Here is a 23,791-nt window from a genome sequence, read left to right on the forward strand (position 1 = left end):
TATCGGGGGGTACCGTTACATGGTGGCTATACGAAGACGTGGACCTACATGGTCCATTTTCTGTTTTATGCTGTAGTATCTATTAAAAATGTCAAATACCAAATTTGAAACTATTACGGTGAATAATGCCGCTAAAATAATCAAAATAACGAATATCGGGAGGTACCGTTATATGGGGGCTATACCAAAACGTGGACCAACATGGCCCATTTTCAATACCAAAAGTCCTGCAGACATAACATATATTCGAGCAAAATTTTATCAATTTACTTCAATTCGTTCGGAAGCTAAAGTGATTCCCACAGACCGACGGACATCGCGAAATCTACATAGAATTCTATGCTGATCAAGAATATATATACTTTGTGGGGTCTAAAATGTATATTTCGAGGTGTTACAAACGGAATGACAAACTTAATATACCCTTCATACTATGGTGGAGGGTATAAAAATATATATCGGAGCTGAGTTGCTGATATTAGCCATTATATACAAAATAAACCTGAAATCGAATTAAGGATATACAAGGTGAGATAAAATTGCAACAATGTCAAACAACATAATTTTTACATTTTCCTTTAAATTTTATTGAATGAAAGCAAATAATAGCATCAAATTTTAGAATAAGTTTTGACATCGAATTGGTCACCTTTGGCACGAATTATGGCCTTCAAACGGCCACTGAAAACTTCACACGCTGCTGTATTTTGGTCCATTCCCAGCCAAGCTCTTGCTTGAGGTAATCGACATTTTGGTATTTTTTAGTGCCAACCTTGCTTTCCAAAATACTCCAGACACAATAGTCCAACGGATTGGTATCCGGAGATTTTGGTGGTCTTTGTGCTCTGGAAATGAAGCGAGGAACCTCATTTTGTAACCATTCTTGGGTGTCGCGTGCTGAGTGCGATGGTGATGAGTCCTGTTGGAATGTCCAAGGTCTGACCTCTTTGGCAAGTAAACACCATCATTTCGTTTGTTTACAAACTGGTGGACAACGTTTTCTCATCGGCGAAACCCTAATTCGACAGTTCACCACTTTCGGCCTTGCGAAGCAACTCTTTAGCTCTTTTGAGTTTATTTTCTTTCCGTTGCGGTGTAAGTTCTTAGACTTTTTGGAATTTCAATGGCCCTACCCCGAGCTAATTTTTTAATATTTGCCGAATGGAATATTGCGATATGTTTAGCTCACGAGCCTTTTTTTGGCCACTGCGACGCGGTGTTCGATCAAGTCGCTTCTTTACTTTTCGAACCATTTCTGCTGGTGTTGCTGTTTTCTTCCGTCAAACTTCCTTGACGTCGCTACAAGTACCACGGTAACGAGCGATGGTACGAGACACAAAGGATTTATTCACATTTTAATGCTGGAGTGCTCTAACGATAGCCATTTGTGGTTTTCCAGCCAAATATAAAGAAATCGCACTATCACGCTTGAGTTCCATCACGAATAACTTTTTTTTCTGGAAAATTCTTACCGAAATGCTTTTGTACGCTTGCAAACAATATAATGAGTTGTCACTGGAATAATTTTAACAGCTGTCGGACGAGTGGCTTAGAAATGACAGAAGTCTGAAGTTGGTTGCAGTTTCCTCATCTCACCCTTTCTATGGAAGTTATGACTATCTGAACCGATTTTCACCAAATTTGATGTACTTGCTTCTGGTCTGAATTCGGTGAGATGTTCTAAAATTCAGGACTTTTGGACTTATATTGGCCATTTGATGAACAATTAATCCCAAATCGGTTGAAGATATATATGGGAGCTACATATATCCAAATCTGAACCGATCTTGATAAAATTTGGCAGCGTTATTTCTAGCCTGTATGTGATATCTGGTACCAAATATTATTGTTGTCGAAAGCATATTACGAATGTGAGGGACTTAAACACCAAACCGGATGACACATATATATGTGAGCTATAGGTATATCTGAACCGATTTTCACCGAATTTAATGTAGTAAAAAATCAGGTCATTTGGACTTATATTGGCCATTTGGTGTACAATAACCCGAAATGCACAAAGACATAATACCCTTACCACCATGTGGTGTATGGTATAACAGTCATAAGCCCTTGAATTTCCAATGTCCTGCCTAGAGTACTTTATGGTAATGTAGTACAGTCACAACCATAACAACACACATTGTTTCTTATATATATATCTACGGATTAAATCTGCGGTATATGCCTAATAATAAAGTGACTTAGAATAATGAAACCAATTTTAAAAGATTCATTTTTAGCAAAACGAAAAGAAACCGATAAAAAAACCACCCAACGAACTTTAGTTAGATTATGGTTTATATTTTTTCTGTTTCACAACTTGAGTTCACTTCAAAACACAGAACTGTTCTCAGTTGTAATGCGGCCGGACTTTAAGAAACATCCACTACTCTACGCGTTGATAATTAATGCTGTTCTAAATGTGTTCAAATGATATTGGTTATATGAGGGCATCAGATTATGTTCTACAGTTGGAGGGAGCTAGTCCAATGGTGATAAAAAAACAGCGTGAATTCTGAAGAAAATAAATAATATTTATATTATTTTAAATCATTTATTGTGCGAAACTTTAGAAACGTCGTTCATTTCAAGATGGTGTCCGCGAGGTGGATTTCGTTTTGGCTTACAACGGTTCCGATCAACGAGAAGATCATGTGAAAAAACGTGAAATATTTGAAGCAAACCTCGAGCATGAAGGTCTGCAACTTGAACGCGATAAAACACAAAATGTTCATTTCGTTTTAATTCACGCACCCAAAGAGGTTCTATGTCGTTATGCAGAAATACTTAAAATTAAAATGCCCATGAAAGTGGTATGTATAAGTGTGTGTAGTGGTTCAGTGGTATGTGTGTATGAATCAACACCTCAAGTGATATGAAGAAGGAAAATAAAACTAAATTCTCTGAAAAAGAAAAGTGGATCAGTATTGATAGATTTTAATTTGAATATAGAACCAGTAAAGAAGGACAAAAAGTAGGGCGGTGCCTTACGTCTGGTAGGGCAAAAAAATTAAAAGGTATGAGTCGGTTTTGTCGGTCGATATATACTATCAGCCAATATCCGAATATTTAAATATATTTTGACTTTTGTTATGATTATTCAAATTGTTGATCCCTTATGGAGTAGGTTCCGAAGGATATAGCAAGATGTAAAGAATCGCTACCTTGTTTCGCAAGTTATGACAGATAAAATTATTGGAAATTGTGACCCTTTGTGGAGGAGGTACCAGAAGGAGTTGGGAGACATATATAATCTTCATTACAGATCTTGTTTGCAAAAATGTTTGTATCCGTGAAATTTGAAGAGTGTTTGATGCTTATAAATCTTTGACCTGATGCGGGGGAGGTATAAGAAGAAATGGTCCAATCTCTGCCATCTTTATAACAGATCTTATAGAAATACATGGTTGCCCATATTCGACGGACCCATGTTTTTTTTCGGCCATTTCGATGACTCTTTGGGCCCATTCCAATGGACGAGGCTTGTCCGCAGGCAACATTCTTTGCGTCAATTGAATTTTGTACGGGAACAAATGCAAATCAATGCGAATAATCCGTTGTAAAGTGGACCGAGCCATGCCCAACTGCTGAGAACGGAGTTTTTGGGATGTTCTTGGGGACCTCTCAACAGTGGCTCGTACGGCAGCGATATTCTCGGCCGATCGCCTTGGTCGACTTTTATATGGCCTCTTCGGATTAGAAAGAGCCTTACCAGTCGAAAATTTTTCGTATAAACGCTTAATGCTAGGAACACAATTGGAGCGAACGACGAATTTCGCCCTACGCGGCGACAAAATGAGCCGCGAAAATTCGTCGTATGGAACACAATACCGACGAAATTATAAAACAGCTGATGAAGTTGTTTACTTTTTGCTCATTTGTTGACTACAATGAATTATACAAGAACACATAATTCTTTACGTTCTCTATTAAAATTTCACTTATGTCCATCTTCTCTATTATAAATTCACTGATATCCATCTTCACTCAGGCGCAAGTACAAAATAAATAAACAAATTAATTATGTTTTTTTTTTATACGAGTAACAGATAGTAGAGTGACCATAACAAATTTTAAAGTAAAAAGTAACTTTATTTACTAAAACACATAAAATTCGTACAAGTATGGCCACCTCGTACTGTTTTGTTCGCCGGTCGCCGGCGTATGAAATAGAAATAAAGCTAATTGAGTTCGCGGCGACCGACGAAATTTTCGCCGGTGCCGTGATTGTGTGCACTTCCATATACACATATGTGTTTTATTTTTGACGACGAACATACGCCGCGAAAAAATTCGTCGTTCGCTCCAATTGTGTTCCTAGCATAATGGTGTTCTTAGAAGGCGCACTTCTCACATTTTTTAATGTTTTAAAAGCACGTTGAGTTTTCATAATTGACTTCTTCTGTTGAATGTAAATTTCAACTATTTCAGAGCGATCGCGTGGCGTGTATTGGTTCATGGTAAAAATCAAACGCGGTATGTCATTAAGCGATGTGACATCTCTGTCAAAAGTTATGGCGTTGGCAGATGGGTCCGTCGAATATGGGCAACCCAGTAATGGGATGTGTGAAATATGAAAAGATCCGGATGCTTATTTCGGATTTTATGATCGTTATTGGTTATAAAAAATTTTGATCCTTTGTGGGGGAGCCACCGGAAGAAAGGGTCCAATCTTTACCATCTTTATAACATATCTTGTGTTAATGGAAATATTGAGATGTGCGAAGTTTGAATGAAATAGGATGTTAAGATCGCGTTTTATGAGGTTCATGTGTATTCAAAATTTTGATCCTTTGTTGGGGAGGTGCCAGAAGCAGTGGACCGATCTATCCCATCTTCACACCAGATCTTGTGTTACTGAAGATATTGAAATGTGTGAAATTTAATGAATATCGGATGCCTAATTCGGATTTTATGAGAGATATCATTATTCAAAATTTTGACCCGTTGTGGGGAAGATACCAGAGGGATGGACCGATATATCCACCTTCTTCACACCAGATCTCTTGTCAGTAAAAATAATGGAATGTGTAAAATATGAATAGAACCGAATGCTCATTCAAATCTTTGACCCTTTGTGGGGCAGGTACCAGAAAAAATTGTACCATATTTATAACAGATCCTGTTTTAATATAAATATTGATATGTGCCAAGTCTGAATGGAATCAGATGTTAATTTCACGTTTTATAAGCTTCATGGGTTTTCAGAATGTTGACCCTTTGTGGGGGAGGTACCACCAGACCTTGAATTAGCAAAAATATTGTGAGGTGTGTAATTTGAAGATGATCGGTCTCTGATATCACATTTTACAAGAATTATAATAATTAAAAAAATTTGACCTTTTGTGGGTGGGGTACTTGATGCAGTGGACCTACGTTGTCCATCACTTATGCAAATGAGATTTTCAAAGTTAGGACAAAATCGGATGATCATTTCTCGTTCTGTGTACTAAAATATTTTCTTTGAAAATGTCGACCTTTTGTGGGGGAGGTACCAGAAGCTGTGGACCGATAGTGCTCATTTCCGAATTCGATCTAAGTTTGATAATAACATTACGATGTACCGAGTTTGTTCTAAATAGGATAATCCTTTCGAGAGTTATCGTGCTCACTAGCGTGAGCTGTTTATACAACCTTTATATATGTTATATTCTTTTTCAACTTAAAACATTTTCGCGGTTTTAAATTCTAGCCCTTTTCCTTCTCTATGTACCACTGTGTACTTTTCGTACTCGTTAAAGTGCTCATTTGCAAATCGACCTCCTTATCTAAACACATATAACGATCAAAATCTATGATTCCAGCTTTATTCCTACACTCCCTAAGGAATTTAATACATTTCGTAATCAAAAAAAAAATCGCTCTATTCCTGCATTCATCAGTATGAGTTGACTTTTCCAAAACGTTAAAACACAGATTTAAAAATTCACTTCAATATCTAAACGCTACATACTCACAGTGACCCTAATACTAATATTTACAATTCTAATACTTTTCCTACACTCTATATCAAATTTAGTACCATTTGGTACTTATGGTACACGATATAGTACGTATTTTAAAATTCAACTCCTTATCTATATGATTGGCATTCTAATGGCAGTGTTTCTAATACCAAAATTCATAAATCTTGTTCTATTTTTAGACTTCGTGATAAAATTTAGTACAATTTAGAACTCTTCGCACACTTATTGTAAAATTTCCAGAAAGCGTATCGATACTTAATTTCAACATTTTATTTTAATCCATTCTCCGAAAATCCAAGTTTAGTACAATTTAGCACTAAGTACTTCTTTCCAAATCACTTCCCTGTATTGAATCCCGCTTTCAAACCTTAATTCTCATAAAAAAAATTCAAGATTCTTCTGCTCTATCCCTTCACACAACAAACTAAGTGGATGGATTAATAAATTAAATTTTAGTACCTTTTAGTACACATAGTAGCTCGGACTAAAAAAAAAAAAAAAAAAAAAAAAAAAAATACAAAAACTTTGTTTTACCTCTACACAGCAGCATTATTCCAAATATTAAGATTCTGGGCGTTGATAAATCAGCCAGTCATCCACTCATCACTTTATTCTTTACGAAAGTTCTAAACTAGTATTAAATTTCTAAAATGGTACCATTTGGTACAATGTGAGCGGATAGAGCTACTAACTTGAAATTCGGTATGAGATCAAGATTGGGAAGTAAGTATTTGAAATTTTCTATTGGCTACCTTTTGGTGATAATGAAGCGGTTTTGGAATATTTGGTACAATTTGGTACTGCGTTAACAAATAGTGCTTGAAATCTGAAATTTGATATTTTGGTCGCTGTTTATGTAAGCCTACTGAATAGTAATATATTTGGTATTGGGTGAAGGAATAGGACTGAAATCCTCAATTTTTTTTTATTGAGGTCTCTGTTGATATCTGGAATTGAGATATGGAGGTTGTTTTGGAATTGTGTACTATAATTGTACGAGAAGTTCTAAATGATCCTAAATTTGGTATTTGGTGAATGGAAATGGCTGGAATTCTCAAATTTGATATGGAAGTCTCTGTTGGTATCTGGAATTGAGATATGGAGGTAGTTTTGGAATTGTGTACATTAATTGTACGAGAAGTACTAAATAGTACCGAATTTGAGCATTTACACGATATACGATAAGGTGGTCTTAACGCAGACGAAGTAGCGGCCACTTGCTAGTATAAAAATATATCTATTGCAGGCAGATATGTATACTCGACTCCTTCCACTTCTTGTTCTTTCCTTACTGGTTATTTTAAGGATAAATACATTGGAGTTGTGTTCTTAGGGTAAATTACCTGTGTAGGCTATGTTAAAACTACAAAATCTTTTAGGTGACTAGATTGAGGCCAAAAATATTTATGCAATAAATATTGCATTCCTTTTTCAGATACCTGGACAAAATCGAATCTATGATGATGAAGACAATTCTGTGAACTCGAAGACTGCAGAAGGCGATGTAAAACCCTTTTCCAAAACAAATCGCATATATTCGGAATTTCAACGAAAACATGCATGTTTGTAAGTTGTGTTGTTAGCCAATCGGGGTTCAAACTTCTATCTACTGTTCAAAAAAACCAAGTTTTTCTAAAATATGTGTATTCTTTTTAGATTTAACACTGACCTGCCAAATTTCTTTGATTCGGCTACAAGAATTAGTATAATAAATTTTATTTTGGAACGTCAACGCTTTGTAAAGGGCGAAGAAACGCCCGACAATTTGGGTATAGAGAAACTAATTGCAGATGGTGTGTATGAGAGCGCCTATAGTCTACATGATGTAAGTAAAACGCAGCAATTATCGAAAATTGGAAAATTAAACTTTTTTGTAGGAAACAGCCCGTCAAGTATTGTTAAAGGAGTGGGCGTGCCTAAAACGGTGGAAAGAGTAAGTAAAGCGTAATTATTTATGTGTATCTTTCCCCAACAATTGCCCCCCCCCACTCCATTCCAGTGAGCAGCCGTTGGATGCTATTAAGGAATATTTCGGAGCCAAGGTGGCCATATACTTTGCATGGCTGGGATTTTATACCGATATGTTAATACCAATTAGTATAGCTGGAATTTTTCAGTTTCTCTACGGTTTCATAACATGGAGTTCGGATCCGATAAGGTTTGAGATCTATTCTAAAATTTTGTGATAAATGAAGAAAAAACTATTTATATTTTAGTCAAGAAATTTGTAATGCAAACCAGACAACGTTGATGTGTCCCCAATGTGATAGGAACTGTGATTATTGGGAACTAAAGGATACCTGCGGTGCTTCCAAGATGAATTATTTGATCGACAATAATATGACAGTGGCTTTTGCATTTCTAATTGCAATTTGGGGTAAGTGGGATGTGAGTTGTTGAAAGGGTTTCTTATACCCTCCACCATGTGGCTACAGAGGGTATATATCATTTCATACGGCCAAAACGTGCCTCATCGAAATAAGGAAATACAGGATGTTTGGAGTCGATCTGGCGATATCCTTCTGTCTGGCTGGTGCGCAATATAAATATCTAAGGGAGTATCCGATTTGGTCCAAACTCAGCACATCGTAATATTATTATCAAACTTATATCGAGTTCGGAGATGGGCAATATCGGTCCACTGCTTGTGGTACCTCCCCCACAAAAGCTCGAAATTTTCAAAAACAAAAGTTACTGCTCAGAAGGAGAAAAGCTCCAACTTTGCAAATAATAATATTTGTGTCAGTGCTAGGTCAGGTGCGAAAATTGTCCACTCCAAGCCAAGTACCTCCTCCCAAAAAGGGCCAAATTATGAATAATTACAACTCTTAAAAAAAGTGATGTAAGAGTCCGATTGTCTTCAAATTACACACATCGCAATATTTTTGCTAACCCAAGGTCTGGTGTGAAGATGAAATATATCTGTCCACTCCGTCTTTTCACCTCCCCCACAAAGGGTCAGAATGTTGAATATCCATGAAGCTCATAAAAAGCGAAATCAACATCCGATTCCATTCCAGACTTGGTGCATCTGAATATTTCTATTAACACAGGATCTGTTTAAGAAAACGGTAGAGATCGAAGCATTCCTTCTGGTACCTCCTCCGCAAGGGTCAAAGTTTTGAATAGCCGTAACATTTAAAAAATCCGAAATAAGCATAAATTTCTCTTTGTATTTCGCACATCCCACTATTTCCACTAACAAATGATCCGTTGTGAAGATGGGATATATCGGTCCACTCCTTCTGGTACCTCCCCCAAAAAAAGCTCAAAATTTTCAATATCCATGAAGCTCAAAAAAACCAGCAATTAACATCCGATTCCACTCAGACTTAGCACATCTCAATATTTCCATCAACATAAGATCTGTTATAAAGATGATAGAGAGCGGACCATTCATTGTCGTACCTCTCGGGTCAAAATTTAGAATCCGCAAAACGATTTTAATATCCGAAATAAGCTTTAAGTTCTCTTCATATTTCACACATGTCATTATTTCTACTAACACTCGATCTGATGAGAAGATGGGATATAACGGTCCGCTCCTTCTGGTACCTTCTCCCCAAAGGGTCAAATTTTTGAATATCCATGAAGCTCATTAAAGCGAAATTAAGATCCGATTCCATTCAGATTTCGTATTTCTCAATATTTTCATCAACTCAAGATCTGTTATAAAGATGATAGAGAGCCGACCATTCATTCTCGTACCTCCCACACAAAGGGTCAAAGTTTTGAATAATATTGGCCCATTCCTTCGGAACCTACTCTATAGAGGGTTAGCAATTTAAATAATAATAATAACAGATGTCGAAAAATATATAAATAATTGAACATTCCTGAGGGTATACATCTGTCGGAAAAACCGACGGATACTTTTTAACTTGTTTATACCCTACACCACAAAGTGGTCAGGGTATTATGTCTTTGTGATCTGCATAGAATCACTTTCTGAGTTGATTTATGCATGTTAGTCCGTCTGTCCGTCCGTCCGTCTGTCCATGTATTCTTGTGAACAAAATGCAGGTCGCATTTATTATCCGATTCAGATGAAATTTTCCAAACAACATTTGTTTGGCCCAAGGACGAACCCTATTGAAATTGGAGATAATCGGTAAAAATTCAGATATATCTCCCATATATATCTTCGTCCGATTTGACTTTTATTGTGCACAAACGTGTTATATCAGCCCGAATGGTATGGAATTTTGCACATACAACCAAATTAAGCCTGAAAGTAAATATGCCGAATTTGATCGAAATCGGTTCAGATGTAGCTATAGCTCCCATATGTATTGTTCATCCGATTTGTTATTTTTGTCCTCCGCAGCCGTAATATGCACTCTGTAACAACAATATTTAGGGAAATATATCAAATGCAGCTCAGAAATATCTTTGCCAAATTTTATCGAGTTCGTTTCGGATTTGGATATAGCTCCCATATATAACTTCGTCCGATTTACTTATTATTGTGCACCAAACGTCTAATATTTGTCCAAATGGGATGGAATTTGGCACATACGACCGAATCGAGTCTATAAGGTAGTATGCCAAATTTGGTGAAGATCGATTCAGATATATATATAGCTCCCATATATATTGTTCATCTGATTTCTTGTATTTGTTACCCACAGTCGTAATATGCTCTCTGTAACAACAATATTTGGGGAAATATATCAAATGCCACCTTTGCCAAATTTTATCGAGTTCGGTTCAGATTTGGATATAGCTCCCATATATATCTTTTTCTGATTTCAAATTAATTTTGCACCAAATGGGCAATACAAGTCCGAATTTAAAAGATACAAATGCTTCGGCATATTTAGACCTTTGAATTTTAAATTATAATTATAATTATAGGGTGTATGATTGAATTCTCCCATAAAAACTTTTAATTTTTATGTGGAGCTCAACTAAATTAGCAAAGTGGTTTAGGGTATCATAAAATCGGCCCGACTTTAGGACTTTCTTTACTGGTTTTCATTTTTCTTTTCATTATTTTTTCCAGCTGTTGTTTTCTTGGAACTTTGGAAAAGATATTCGGCATATCTAATACACTCTTGGGGCCTCACTGGTTACACCCATGAGGTGGAACACCCGAGGCCACAGTATTTGGAAAAGTTACGGAAAAACAAAAAACTAGCCGATAAAGTCAAAGATAAAAGTGGACAATATCAGTTTGAACCGGAAATTCCATTTTGGTCCGTCAAGTTTTCGGCAAGTTTGGCCAGTTACAGTGTGGCCCTGCTGTCGGTGAGAATTTAAGTTAAGATTTTTATGGCTTGATTTTGATATAAATTGTTTTCTCCATTACAGATCTGCGTTTCAATTATAGCCATTTTGTCCATGATCATATATCGCATGGCCCAAAAAGCTTCTCACAGTGTTTTGGGTGACGAGAACTCCACCACATATAAGGTGATGACCCAACCCATGACGGCCGGTTTCATCGATTTGAGTATTATCACAATCCTGCACTATGCCTATAGTTATCTGGCCGAGATACTTACCAACCGGGAATATTGTCGCACCCAAACGGAATACGATAATAGTCTAACGATAAAAATTTACATCTTCCAATTTGTCAACTATTACTTCTCCCTTTTCCACATAGCGTTTTTGAAAGGCAAATTTGTCGGATATCCCATGAAATACAATCGCATATTTGGTTTTCGCCAGCAAGAATGTAATCCCGGTGGATGTTTAATGGAATTGTGTATTCAATTGGTCATTATAACGGTGGGCAAACAACTTCTAAATGCTGTGATTGAAAATCTTTTGCCATTTTTGAAGAAAAAATGGAAAGAGTTGCGATCGAATGTGGGTGGAGGAAAAGCAGAGAGAATGTGGGGTATGGTGGCAAACGGTCAATGGTTCGAGGATTATCCACTGCAGCCGTGGACAAGTCGTGTATTATTTGCGGAATATCTCGAAATGGGTGAGTGAAAGTGATAAGACATCGATCGATCGGGGAAAATATTATTTGCATCGAAATTTTGAGGGAGGGAATTTTGAAATTTTAAGTGGGGATCATTCTGGCCCGAAAATGTCGGGTGTCTGATAATGCTGATTTTTAGGAAACTTTTGCTAGAACGGTACTTGACGATCCAGTAGGATTGGAATTCTGTGTTCAATTCCATTTTTCTTAAGTGCTACACGACTCATATTTAGCCTTGCAGAATAGAATGATAAATTTATTTGTATATTCTCCATCTACTTATAAATGTGTTTCCTTTTTTCCAGTAATGCAATATGGTTTCATTACCCTCTTTGGTGTTGCATTCCCCTTGGCCTTTCCGCTGGCGCTGATAAACAATGCCATAGAAATACGAACCGATGCTGGGAAAATGTTGAAATTCATAAGACGTCCAGTTGCTCAAAGAGCCAGTGATATTGGAGTATGGTTCAGTATTATGACGGTGATAACCCGACTCGCTGTGGCCACATGTGCCATGATTATTGCCTTCTCGACAAACCTCATTCCAAAGCTAGTCTACAAATATGCCACCCATGATGATGAACTGCAGGGTTATCTCAATTTTACATTGGCCTATTTTAATACTAGTGATTTTCGTGTACCACCGAATTTAGGTGAATCACGGTATGGCAATGTCACACAGTGCCGTTATGCGGAATTTCGAAATCCACCGTGGCATGAATTTCCCTATAAGAGGCCAATTATCTATTGGAAGATATTGATGGCTCGTTTGGCTTTTATTGTCATTTTTCAGGTGAGATGAGATAATTAGAAATTGAATTTCGATTCGAAATTGTTATTATTATTTTTTTCTTTTTCAGAATGTCATTGGCGGTCTTCAGACCATCATTGCCTGGGCCATACCCGATGTCCCAACAAAGTTATTGAAACGCATTAAACGCGAAAACTTCCTATTGCGTGAATATATTATCGAATGTGAAAAGCGACAAGTAATCGATAAACAGGTTGATAAAATCATTTCATGGGTGAACCAAATCGAAGATGAATCGGATATTGCTCTCAGTGACAGTTCTGGTGATAGCTCAACAGATAAAGAGGGCATTGAGGAGACAAGTTTATAATTTGTGATATAAATAAGAACTCGATTTTAAGTGCTTTAATATATCTCCAATAAAAGTCTGCAAAAACGGTGTTAAGTTTGACCTGTTGAGCCTTTTTTACAGTTCATAAAATTAAATTCTAAGCAAAATGTTAGGTTTCTAAATCCCTAAGACCAAAAAAATCGTAATATACCGGAATTGTGCAGAAATTTGGACGTACATTGAGGAAAAATGGAGGGTGTCAATATTCGATGTTTTTCGTCGAATTAAACAAAATATGCTAAAATCGACAGATGCTATTACATTCAAATTTCGTCTTCTTAGCTCTAATAGTGAAATATTTAATACGTATTTTTATACCCTCCACTATAGTATGGAGGTTATATTAAGTTTGTCATTCCGTTTGTAACACCTCGAAATATACATTTTAGACCCCACAAGGTATATATATTATTATCAATGCCCGTCCGTCTATCCGTCTGTGCGTCTGTGGAAATCACTCAAGCTTCCGAACGAAATGAAGTAAGTTGATAAAAATTTACTCAAATGTGTATCATGTCTGCAGGACTTTTGGTATTGAAAATGGGCTTTGTAGGTCCACGTCATCGTATAGCCCCATATAACTGTACCCCTCGATATTCGGTATTTTGATGATTTTAGCGACATTATTTACCGGAATTGTTTCAAATTTGGTATTTAAAGTTCTTAATGGATACTACAGCCTCAGACAGGGATTGGGCCATGCACGTCTTCGTATAGCCCCCATATAACGGTATCCCCGATATTCGGTATTTGGATGATTTTAGCGACATTTTTTACCTGAATTATTTCAAATTTTGTATCTAAAGTTCGTAATAGATACTACAGCCTATGCCAGAAAATTGTCCGTGCAGGTCCACGTATTGTACCCCCCTATATTCGGTATTTTATTTATTTTAGCTACATTATAAACATATTTTTTTCAAGTTAGGCATTTGAATATTATAATAGCTTATGACAAAATTTGCCTATGCAGGTCCACGTCGTCGTATAGACCGGCTACATTCGGTATTTTTAAGATTTTAACAGAATTTTTAATGGATTTTATTTTTTTGAAAATTGCCAAATATGTACCAAATGGTGGAGAGTATTCAAAGTTCGGCCCAGCCGAACTTACAACTTTTTTACTTTTTATACCCTCCACCATACTATGGAGGGTATATTAATTTTGTCATTCCGTTTGTAACTCCTCGAAATACTCATGTCAGACCCAACAAAGTATATATATTCTTGATCAGCGTAAAATTCTAAGACGATTTAGCCATGTCCGTCGGTCTGTCTGTCTGTCTGTCTGTTGTAATCACGCTATCTTTCGAACAAATTGAGATAGAAGGCTAAAATTTTGCACACATGTATATTTTGCCAGTAGGCGGGTTAAGTTCGTAAATGGGCCATGTAGGTCCAAGTTATCATATAGCCCCCATATAACTGTACCTCCCGATATTCAGTATTTTGATGATTTTAGCGACATTATTCACCGGGATTGTTTCAAATTTGGCATTTGAAGTTCGTAATGACTACTACAGCCTAAAACAGAAAATTATCTGTGCAGGTCCACGTCTTCGTGTAGCCCCCATATAACGGTACCCCCCGATATTCGGTATTTTGATGATTTTAGCGACATTCTTTACTGGAATCGTTTAAAATTTGGTATTTGAAGTTCGTAATGGATACTACATCCTAAGTGAAAAAATGAGCCATGTAGGTCCACGTCTTCATATAGCTCCCATATAAGGTTACCCCCCGATATTCGGTATTTTGATGATTTAAGCGACATTATTTAGCGAAATCGTTCCAAATTTGGTATTTGAAGTTCGTAATGGATACTACGGCCTAAGACAAAAAATTTTCTGTGCAGGTCCACGTCTTCATATAGCCCCATATACCGTACCCCCCGATATTCGGTATTTTGATGATTTTAGCGACATTATTTATCGGGATTGTTTCAAATTTCGCATGTGAAGTTCGTAATGAATACTTCAGCCCATGCCAGAAAATTGTCTGTGCAGGTCCACGTCTTCGAATAGCCCCCATATAACGGTACCCCCCCATATTCGGTATTTTAATGATTTTAGCTACATTATAAACAGATGTTTCTTCAAGTTTCACATTTAAATTATTGTAATAACTTATGACAAAAGTTGCCTATGCAGGCCCACGTCGTCGTATAAGTACTCTGTATTCTTAAGATTTTAACAGAATTTTTAACGGATTTTATTTTTTGGAAATTGCCAAATTTGTACCAAATGGTGGAGGGTATTAAGTTCGGCCCGGCCGAACTTACAGCTTTTTTACTTGTTAGTATTATATTAGTATTATATATGTAGTACGCTTTAGTTGTTATTTTCATATCCGGCATATTGTCTTATAATCTCTAAAAAAGCAATAATATAACTACGAATCCAAATTTTAAGTACATCTTGGTATTAAGTATTATTTCTACAAATGTTTATACGAACTAAAGCTTCCCTTCACTCTTCATATATTTATGTTTTAAACAAGTAAAACGGGGTTTAAGTTCGGCTGGGCCGAAATTTTTATATCCTCCACCTCTATGTTTATGAAAGTAAAATGAAATAATGCGTAGAATATGTTAATATCAATCCGTTTTAATTAAAAAGTAAAAATAACCCAAATAGCGAAACCCATATTAACATTTAATAAAAAAATAGGGAGGTACCGTTATATGGGGCTATTCCAATTAGTGGACCTGAATCGAACATTTTTTGCCAAGAGAGAATAGACCTACCAAAAACCCAAAATGTGAAGTTCTAGCTGATTTGGTTGGAAATTGTGGCGGCAAACTTTCATAATATCGAAAATCTGGAGTTACCTATACCTAAATGTAGACCAAAATTGCCCATTTTTAATACCAATCAGTCTGCATATAATGTAGAACTTTGTACAAAATTTCAAAGGTGTAATTAAATATTGTGGACTGATTGACGCAATTTCAATGGACAGACAGACGGGTATAACAAAATCGCCTTATTACTTTATTTTTTACTTTATTATTAGGAATATAATTATTTTATTTATTAGGAATATAATTATGTAACACTGCGAAATATTGATACCCGACATAGGAGGCTATATTCGGATCATCCTATCTCGCCGAGCTGAGTCGTTCTAGCTATGTATGTCCGTCTGTCCAAGTTATATTGTAATCACGCTACAGTCGCAATTATGGACAGATACTTACGAAATTGAGAATGTAGGTGGGGTTAAGGTCAGAATTGATTTTGGAGATTATCGCAAAATCTTTAGCGATTGCAATTGACCAAAAACAGAAAAAAATACGATATTTTGCAGTTGCCCGCAATTATAGAACAATCGACGCGGAATTTAGCATGGGACTGAGCAGAAGCCTAACATTTTGTTTGATCATCGGACTGTATTTGGCGGGTAAAAAAGGTAAAAAAAATAAGTAAGCAAATTTGACTAAAACAACCAAAAAACCTTAAATCAGTCGGTATAATTAGATAGGACTTATGCCAAAACATGAAACTGTATCGATCATTTTCAATACCAAAAGCCATGCAGATCTAAAATACGTCTGAATAAAATTTATTTTGATCTACTTTATTTCTCTCGGAAGCTAGAGTGATTTCCAGAGACGAACGAACATCGCTGAATCGACAGAGAATTTTTATACCCTACACCACAAGGTGGTCAGGGTATTATGTCTTTGTGCATTTGTTTGTAACAGGCAAAAGGAAACGAGATAGACCCATAGTTACTTTTGAGGATCTCCATAGAATCATTTTCTGAGTTGATTTATGCATGTCAGTCCGTCTGTCCATGTATTCTTGTGAACAAAATGCAGGTCGCATTTATTATCCGATTGAGATGAAATTTTCAAAACAACATTTGTTTGGCCCAAGGACGAACCCTATTGAAATTGGAGATAATGGACATAGCTTTGCTAAATCGAGATCGGTTCAGATTTGGGTATAGCTCCCATATATAACTTCGTCCGATTTACGTTTATTATGCACCAAACGTCTAATATTTGCCCAAATGGGATGGAATTTTTCACATACGACCGAATTGAGTCTAGAAGTTAGTATGCCAAATTTGGTGAAGAGCGGTTCAAATATAGCTATAGCTCCCATATATATTGTTCATCCGATTTGTTGTATTTGTTACCCACAGACGTAATATGCACTCCGTAACAACGATATTCAGGAAAATATATCAAATACAGCTCAGATTGCCAAATTTTATCGAAATCGGTTCAGATTTGGATATTGCTCCCATATATATCTATATCCGATTTCAAATAGGCAATACAAGTCCGAATTTAAAAGATACAAATGCTTCGGCACATTTAGACCTTTCAACTTTAAATTATAACTATAATCATAGCGTGTATGATTGAATTCTCCCATAAAAACTTTTAATTGTTATGTGGAGTCTTATAATTATAAATTATTTTTTAGATCACTGGTAATGCGGAGGTAAAGGGTATTACAACATTACAGTAGAATTACTTAACAAAATTGGCACAATGAGCTTTTCTTAAAGTGTTCCGCTTTTACTAAAATGGTTATTTTATTTGGGTGGTATCATTGATAAGCCTCCTTTAAATATTTATATTTGCGAATTTTATTGTTTTGGTTAGAATCAACATTCAAGTTATGTTTACAGGTTAATTCAATATATAATATCGTTTTTTCCCCCAAGCGTATGACGTATACGTAGAGGAATGAAACAATTGAAAACTACTGAATTTAGTATACGTTAACATGCTTTAAGATTAGCCATCCGTCCGTTCGAGGTGCACCTGTACCTTTCAAAAAAAATTTCTCTATTTTAACTAGAGTTGCGAATCGCTCCGACTTTATCTAGTGGTCTAAATATTTAATATGTGAACAAAAAAATAACTTATACAAATATCACTCCATTTAAACTCATATCTAGAGCTTTATGCATTTATTGCTTGCCATCACATTTCTCCATATCAGATTGGTTGCAGATAGCAATTGCTTGCACAGTTGTTTCAGTTAATAACTAAACGTAAACGAAATAGGACGAATATACGCAAGTGAAAGTTATGGGCCATTATACGAACGGTGTAGCGATGAAATCAAAAAATTTATTGGACTTAACGGCCGAAGAGAAGCAAGCATTCTTGGACTCATTTGATATTGTTCTATCCGATTGTGATGGTATGTAATATATATAAAATAAAAATAAGTCCAAAATACCATCAATACTCGGTATTTGAATTTCGAAATATAAAATACACCACATCTCGGGCTTGTCATATAGAAGTTTCATATTCATACACAATTTGCAATTACCAGAACATATTATAAAAACCAAGTAAGCCAAGGCTATATGTTCGAAGTCCCCTTATATCCAAATCCATTTCATTTTTGAAATAATGTCAGAGAGAGAGAGAAAGAGAAATCCCCTAACCCTACCCCCATGCCAAATTTCGTGAGGATCGGATGATAATTGCGGCATGCATATAACACCATCAAAACGTAGTGTTGAAGGTGTAAAATTTAGAAAATTCAAAATTGTAAGTCAAATTGAAAAAATCGCATGCGATAAAAAATATGACAAAAATTAAAAAAAAATGGAACAAAAGATATTTACTTTTTTAATGGTATATTTTCCGCGATGTTCTTAGATTTTATCCTTTTCTGGCAAGAGACCATTCCAAATTGATGGGAATTGTGAAAATCGGCCATGCGATTCTTGATTTATAAGCAGAATAAATAAGATCAATTCTTTTACACATATATTGTGCCTATTTTGCTATATATCCGATTACTTGGCTATTAGTATCACTATAATGGTCAGAAGTGATTTTTCAATGCATTCGTGATTTGGCTGGGATTAAACAAAATTCGCGGTTTAGTGGAAATTCTCCTATTTTCTTACACAAAAGTTAGGGTCTATTTTACCCGCTGATCATTGTCCGATGGCCGCCCAAATTGGAAGGTTTCTGCCCAGTCCTAAACTCTAACTCCATGCAATTTTTCGCGTCGATTGTAATTGTAGCCTTAATATTATGCGACCCTAAATATTATGCGATCATCTCCAAAAACAATAGGGTTCTCTTCTGACTCTAACTCTAACACCACCTTCATTTTCAATTTCGTGATGATCGGGTCATAATTGCGACCTGTAGCGTGATCACAAATTAACATGGACAGACGGACGGACATATACATATATCTAGATCGACTCAGCTCGCCAAGATAGAAAGATCCATATATTCTTTATTATGTGGGAAACCAATATTTCGAGGTGTTACATAATTTTTGGCCCCATCAAACTTATAATACCCCCAACACATAGTGTTGCAGGGTATAAAAAAAAACACATTTTAAGGTTAAAACCGTTTGAATTTAAAAAAATGGCCAAAAAGTCTTAGGACAAAAAAGTAGCTGCCCGACCGAACTTTTAATACCTTCCACCATTTGGAAAGAATTGCAAAACTTAAAATGAATAAAAAATACCGAATATTGGGTGGTACAGTTATATGGGGCCTATTTGATACCGTTGGCCTGTATACCCAAGTATCTGTCTGAGAACTCCAAATAACTAATTTGATATAAATCCGTTAAAAAAGTGGCTAAAATTGGAAAAATGTCAAATATCCGAAGGTTCCTTTATATGAAGGATATACGGACCCTCATAGGTTTTTTTCTCTCATAGGAAGCTGTACCCATTAGGAACTTCAAATACCAAATTTGAAACAATACCGCTGAAAATGTGACAAAAATCACCAATCTCCGACTAAGTAAATACTTAGGTTTGGAGAAATGGTCAACGGTATCCCGTATATTAATTCTTAAACTGATATAGTTATTATTTTGGAAATATAACAATTTTAGATAAGTCCAGAAAAGTGGACGATTATGTCACTCCTACTTTACCCTTTTGTATTTGAGGAATCAGTAGAGCTAGAACTCTTACATTTGGAATGGAAACCAAAGGGTTTTTGGAAAGTCGCACTATGAGTGTACGGAAAGCACTAAAATGTACTTCATTTGATACCATTTCGTATCATCTGAACGGTTAGAGCTAAAAACTTGAAAGTTGAAATGGCATTCAATGTTGAGGAGTAGAGTCGATGTAAGGAGGTAGTGTTGAAAGTGTGTTTTCATATATACGAGAAGTACCTAACGGTACTAAATTTAGTATAATTTAAATTTGGAGGAAGAGATGGAGGTGGAATCCTGAAATTGGCGGAGTGTAGGATTGGGGTACGGAAGAAATTCGAAATTCGTACCTTTGGGCAGGAAATCTACTAAATTTAGTACAATTTCGATTTGGCTGAACCGATAGAGCTGGAATTGTGAAATTTGGAAATAAGATTACTATTGCATTCTAGGACTGAGGAATACAGGTAGTTTTGGATTTTTTATGTGTACTAAATGGTACTAAATTTGGTACAATTTAAATTTTGGGAGAACCGATAAAGTGGAATCCTTAAATTTTAATATAAGATTTCTCTTGGACTGTTTGACGTAGGTTATTATGAAAATTTGTACTTAAATGTACCATATGGTACTAAATTTGGTACAATTTGAATTTTGGTGGTGGTATCCTGGCAATTAGAAATAAGATTACGGTCGGAGTTTAGGATTGGGATATGTACGTTGTTTTGGAAATTTGTATTTATATGTAATAAAATGTACTACATTTAGTACAACTTGGCCTTTGGTGAACCGAAAGAGCTAGAATCCTAAAAATTGGAGTTAAGATTACTGTGGGAGTGTAGGATTGGGATATGTAGGTAGTTTTTGGAATTTTATACCGCATTAAATGGTACTAAATTTGAAACAATTTGTACTATGGAGAACCGATAGGGATGGAATCCTGAAATTTAGAATTGGAGTTACTGTCGGAGTGTAAGAAGCTTTGGAAATTCTTACTTATGTGTACTAAATAGTACTAAATTTGGATCAATTAGGATTTGTGTTAACCGATAGTGCTGGAATCCTGATATTAGGAAATACGATGTCTATTGGATAGTATGATGTAAATTTTTATGGAAATGTGTACTTATATGTACTAATTGAGGTATGGAGGGAGTTTTGGAAATTTGGAGTGTAGGATTGGGGTAGGTAAGAAATTTTCGGAAATGTGTACTTAGGTGGTTTTACTGTACTTTAGTACAATTTGGGTTGGTGCGAACCGGCTAAAACCTTGAAATTTGGAAATAATATTATGGTTGGAGCGTAGGATGTAGGAACTTTTAGAAATTCGTACTTATTTGTACTAAATGATACTTTATTTTGTACAATTTAATATTTAGTAAACAGACCGAGGTTGAAATCTGAAATTTGGTATTAGGATAACTGTCCATGTGAAGCCTGGCAATATGGTGGAGTTTTTGGAAATTTTAAGAAAAATACTGAATAGTACTACATTTGTGATAGAGCTACAATTCTCAATTTTATAGCCTCCACCATACATAATAGTATGGAGGGTATATTAAGTTTATCATTCCGTTTGTAAATCATCAAAATAATTATTTCAGACATAACAAAGTATTTATATTCTTGATCAGAGTAAAATTCTAAGACGATTTAGCCGTGTGCGTCCGTCCGTCTGTTGTAATCACGCTAGAGTCAATTCGAATTAAGATAGGATGCTAAAATTTTGCACAGATCAGTCTTTCGTCAGTCAGGTCAAATTCAAAGATGGACTATACGGTACAAGATATCGTATAGCCCCCATACAACGGTACCCCCAGATATTCGGTATGTCGATTATTTTAGCTACATTTTTCAAAGGAATTGTCTCAAAATCCACGCCAGGAGTTCCTTCTGAGTACTTTACCTCCTGGAATATAATTTTCTATATGGGTCCACGTATATCTCCCATATAACGGTACCTCCCGATATTCGATATTTTCATGATTTTAACCACATTTTTCAATGGAATTGTCTCAAAATCCACGCTAGGAGTTCCTTCTGAGTACTTCAACTCCTGAAAGACAATTGTCTATAGTGGTCCATGATATCGAATAGCCCCCATACAACGGTACCACCTGATATTCGGTATTTTGATGATTTTAGCGACATTTTTGACCGGAATTGTTTCAAATTTCGTTTTTTTTTTTGGAAGTGTTTTTGGAATTATGAACCATAATTGTACGAAAAACATTAAATAGTACTAAATTAGGTATTGGGTTAAGCCATAGAGCTGAAATCCTGAAATATCCCGACCCTCACGAACTTTTGCACAGATTAAGGGTTTGTGTCGGAGTAGACGTATATTGTTAGAGGAGATGAATGAAAATATTTAGGGAATGAAATGGACCAAAAACAGATTTTTTTCCTGATTATGCAGTCCCACTGTGGGTAACAATTATAGACCAATCGACGCGAAATTCTCCGTGGTGTTAAAGAGTCAAAAACATGGGATACATGAAATTATGCTTTGGAAAAAGAATTTTACAGGTCTTGGGTTTTAAGGAATACTTTTTGTAAAACATTAAGGCATGTGGGATATTAGTAACTAACTATTGTATTATTACTCATATCTTTGTATCTAGGTGTGTTGTGGACCCTTTCAGCGCCCATTGCAAATTCCGGTGAAGCCATAAATCTATTGAAAGCGGCAGGAAAATCCTTTAAATTTGTGTCCAATAATGATGGTATCCGAACCGATGAAGATTACATAGAGAAGGTTAAAAAAATTGGAGCCAAAGATATAGAAGCGGTACAAATACTTGTCTTTTTTCAATTCTTCAACCTGCTTTACTAATCCCTCATATTTTCTCTCTTCACTAGAATGACTTTATTTTACCCTATAAAGCATTGGCCAGATTTATGAAAACCAAACACCCCGCTGAGACATGTTATTGTACTGGATCCGAGATATTTTCCAATTCACTTCGGAAGACTGGAGTCGAGGTTGTTAATGTGGTAAGTTGGTTAGAATTTTAATGCAAAATAAATATATGATATCGCATATCGTCTTTCCAGACACCCCGTCTTGACATCAAACCCGCAGAATTTCGTTATCTCAAGCCGATAAAAGAGGCCAAAATTTTCGTAGTTGACGTCCATGTTAATATGACATTGGCGGAGTTTGCTTTGATTCACCAATATTTGTTAAAGTAAGATTGTAGCGTTTACATTAATGCCGTCGATGATCGTGTGCCCATAATGGAGGATTTGGTCATTGTGGGCCCGGGGCTATTTACCAAGGCCATAACAGAATTGAGTAACAAAGATATGCAGGTGTTCGGTAAACCAAGTAAATTTTTTGCTGATTACATGTCCGAGGAATTTCAAATCAAAGATCGTAAAAGAGGTATTTTTGTGGGTGAAAATTTAGATGCTGATATATTGTTTGCTGCGCGGCATGGTTTCCAATCGCTGTTCGTTTTAAGTGGAACTCACAACAAGGAAGATATGGGCTTGCTGCCAGTAGAGAAACAACCAGATTATTACTGCAATAGTTTGGGAGACTTTGTAGAGTTTTTTGAAAGTTTGAAAAATGGAGATAAATAAACGTATATTTATACTCTACAGCACACAGACTTTGTGCAATTGTTTGTAACACGTAGAAGGAAGCGTTTCTTTTGAGGATCTTCATATAATCATTTTCAGTCGATTTATGCATTTATGCATCTCAGTCCGTCTCTCCATGAATTCTTGTGAACAAAATGCGGGTCGCATTTATTATCCGATTGAGATGAAATTTTTCAAACAATATTATTTTTTCTCATTCGTAATATGCTCCCCACAAGAATGATATTTGGTACCAGA

The 23,791-nt window shown here is 35.9% G+C and overlaps 2 protein-coding genes across 2 annotated transcripts; both read left to right on the forward strand.

The window, feature by feature from the left end:
• Positions 1–2,342: 2,342 nt before the first annotated feature.
• On the forward strand, positions 2,343–13,100 carry LOC101898846 (anoctamin-2). Its single transcript, XM_011296220.3, has 11 exons — positions 2,343–2,495; positions 2,577–2,816; positions 7,405–7,535; positions 7,626–7,794; positions 7,847–7,902; positions 7,969–8,127; positions 8,186–8,346; positions 10,975–11,219; positions 11,283–11,904; positions 12,210–12,697; positions 12,765–13,100. The coding sequence occupies exons 1-11, from the start codon at positions 2,424–2,426 to the stop codon at positions 13,023–13,025; spliced, it is 2,604 nt and encodes an 867-aa protein (XP_011294522.2). The 5' UTR covers positions 2,343–2,423; the 3' UTR covers positions 13,026–13,100.
• Positions 13,101–18,046: 4,946 nt separating this feature from the next.
• LOC101899027 (glycerol-3-phosphate phosphatase) lies at positions 18,047–23,549 on the forward strand. The gene is given in 4 exon segments (XM_020038516.2): positions 18,047–18,214; positions 22,570–22,736; positions 22,808–22,942; positions 23,003–23,549. Coding segments are annotated over 4 exon segments (948 nt in total). The 5' UTR covers positions 18,047–18,099; the 3' UTR covers positions 23,534–23,549.
• The last annotated feature ends 242 nt before the right edge of the window (positions 23,550–23,791 follow it).

This window comes from Musca domestica, unplaced genomic scaffold, assembly GCF_030504385.1.
Source record: "Musca domestica strain aabys unplaced genomic scaffold, Musca_domestica.polishedcontigs.V.1.1 60, whole genome shotgun sequence".
NCBI lineage: Eukaryota > Metazoa > Arthropoda > Insecta > Diptera > Muscidae > Musca > Musca domestica.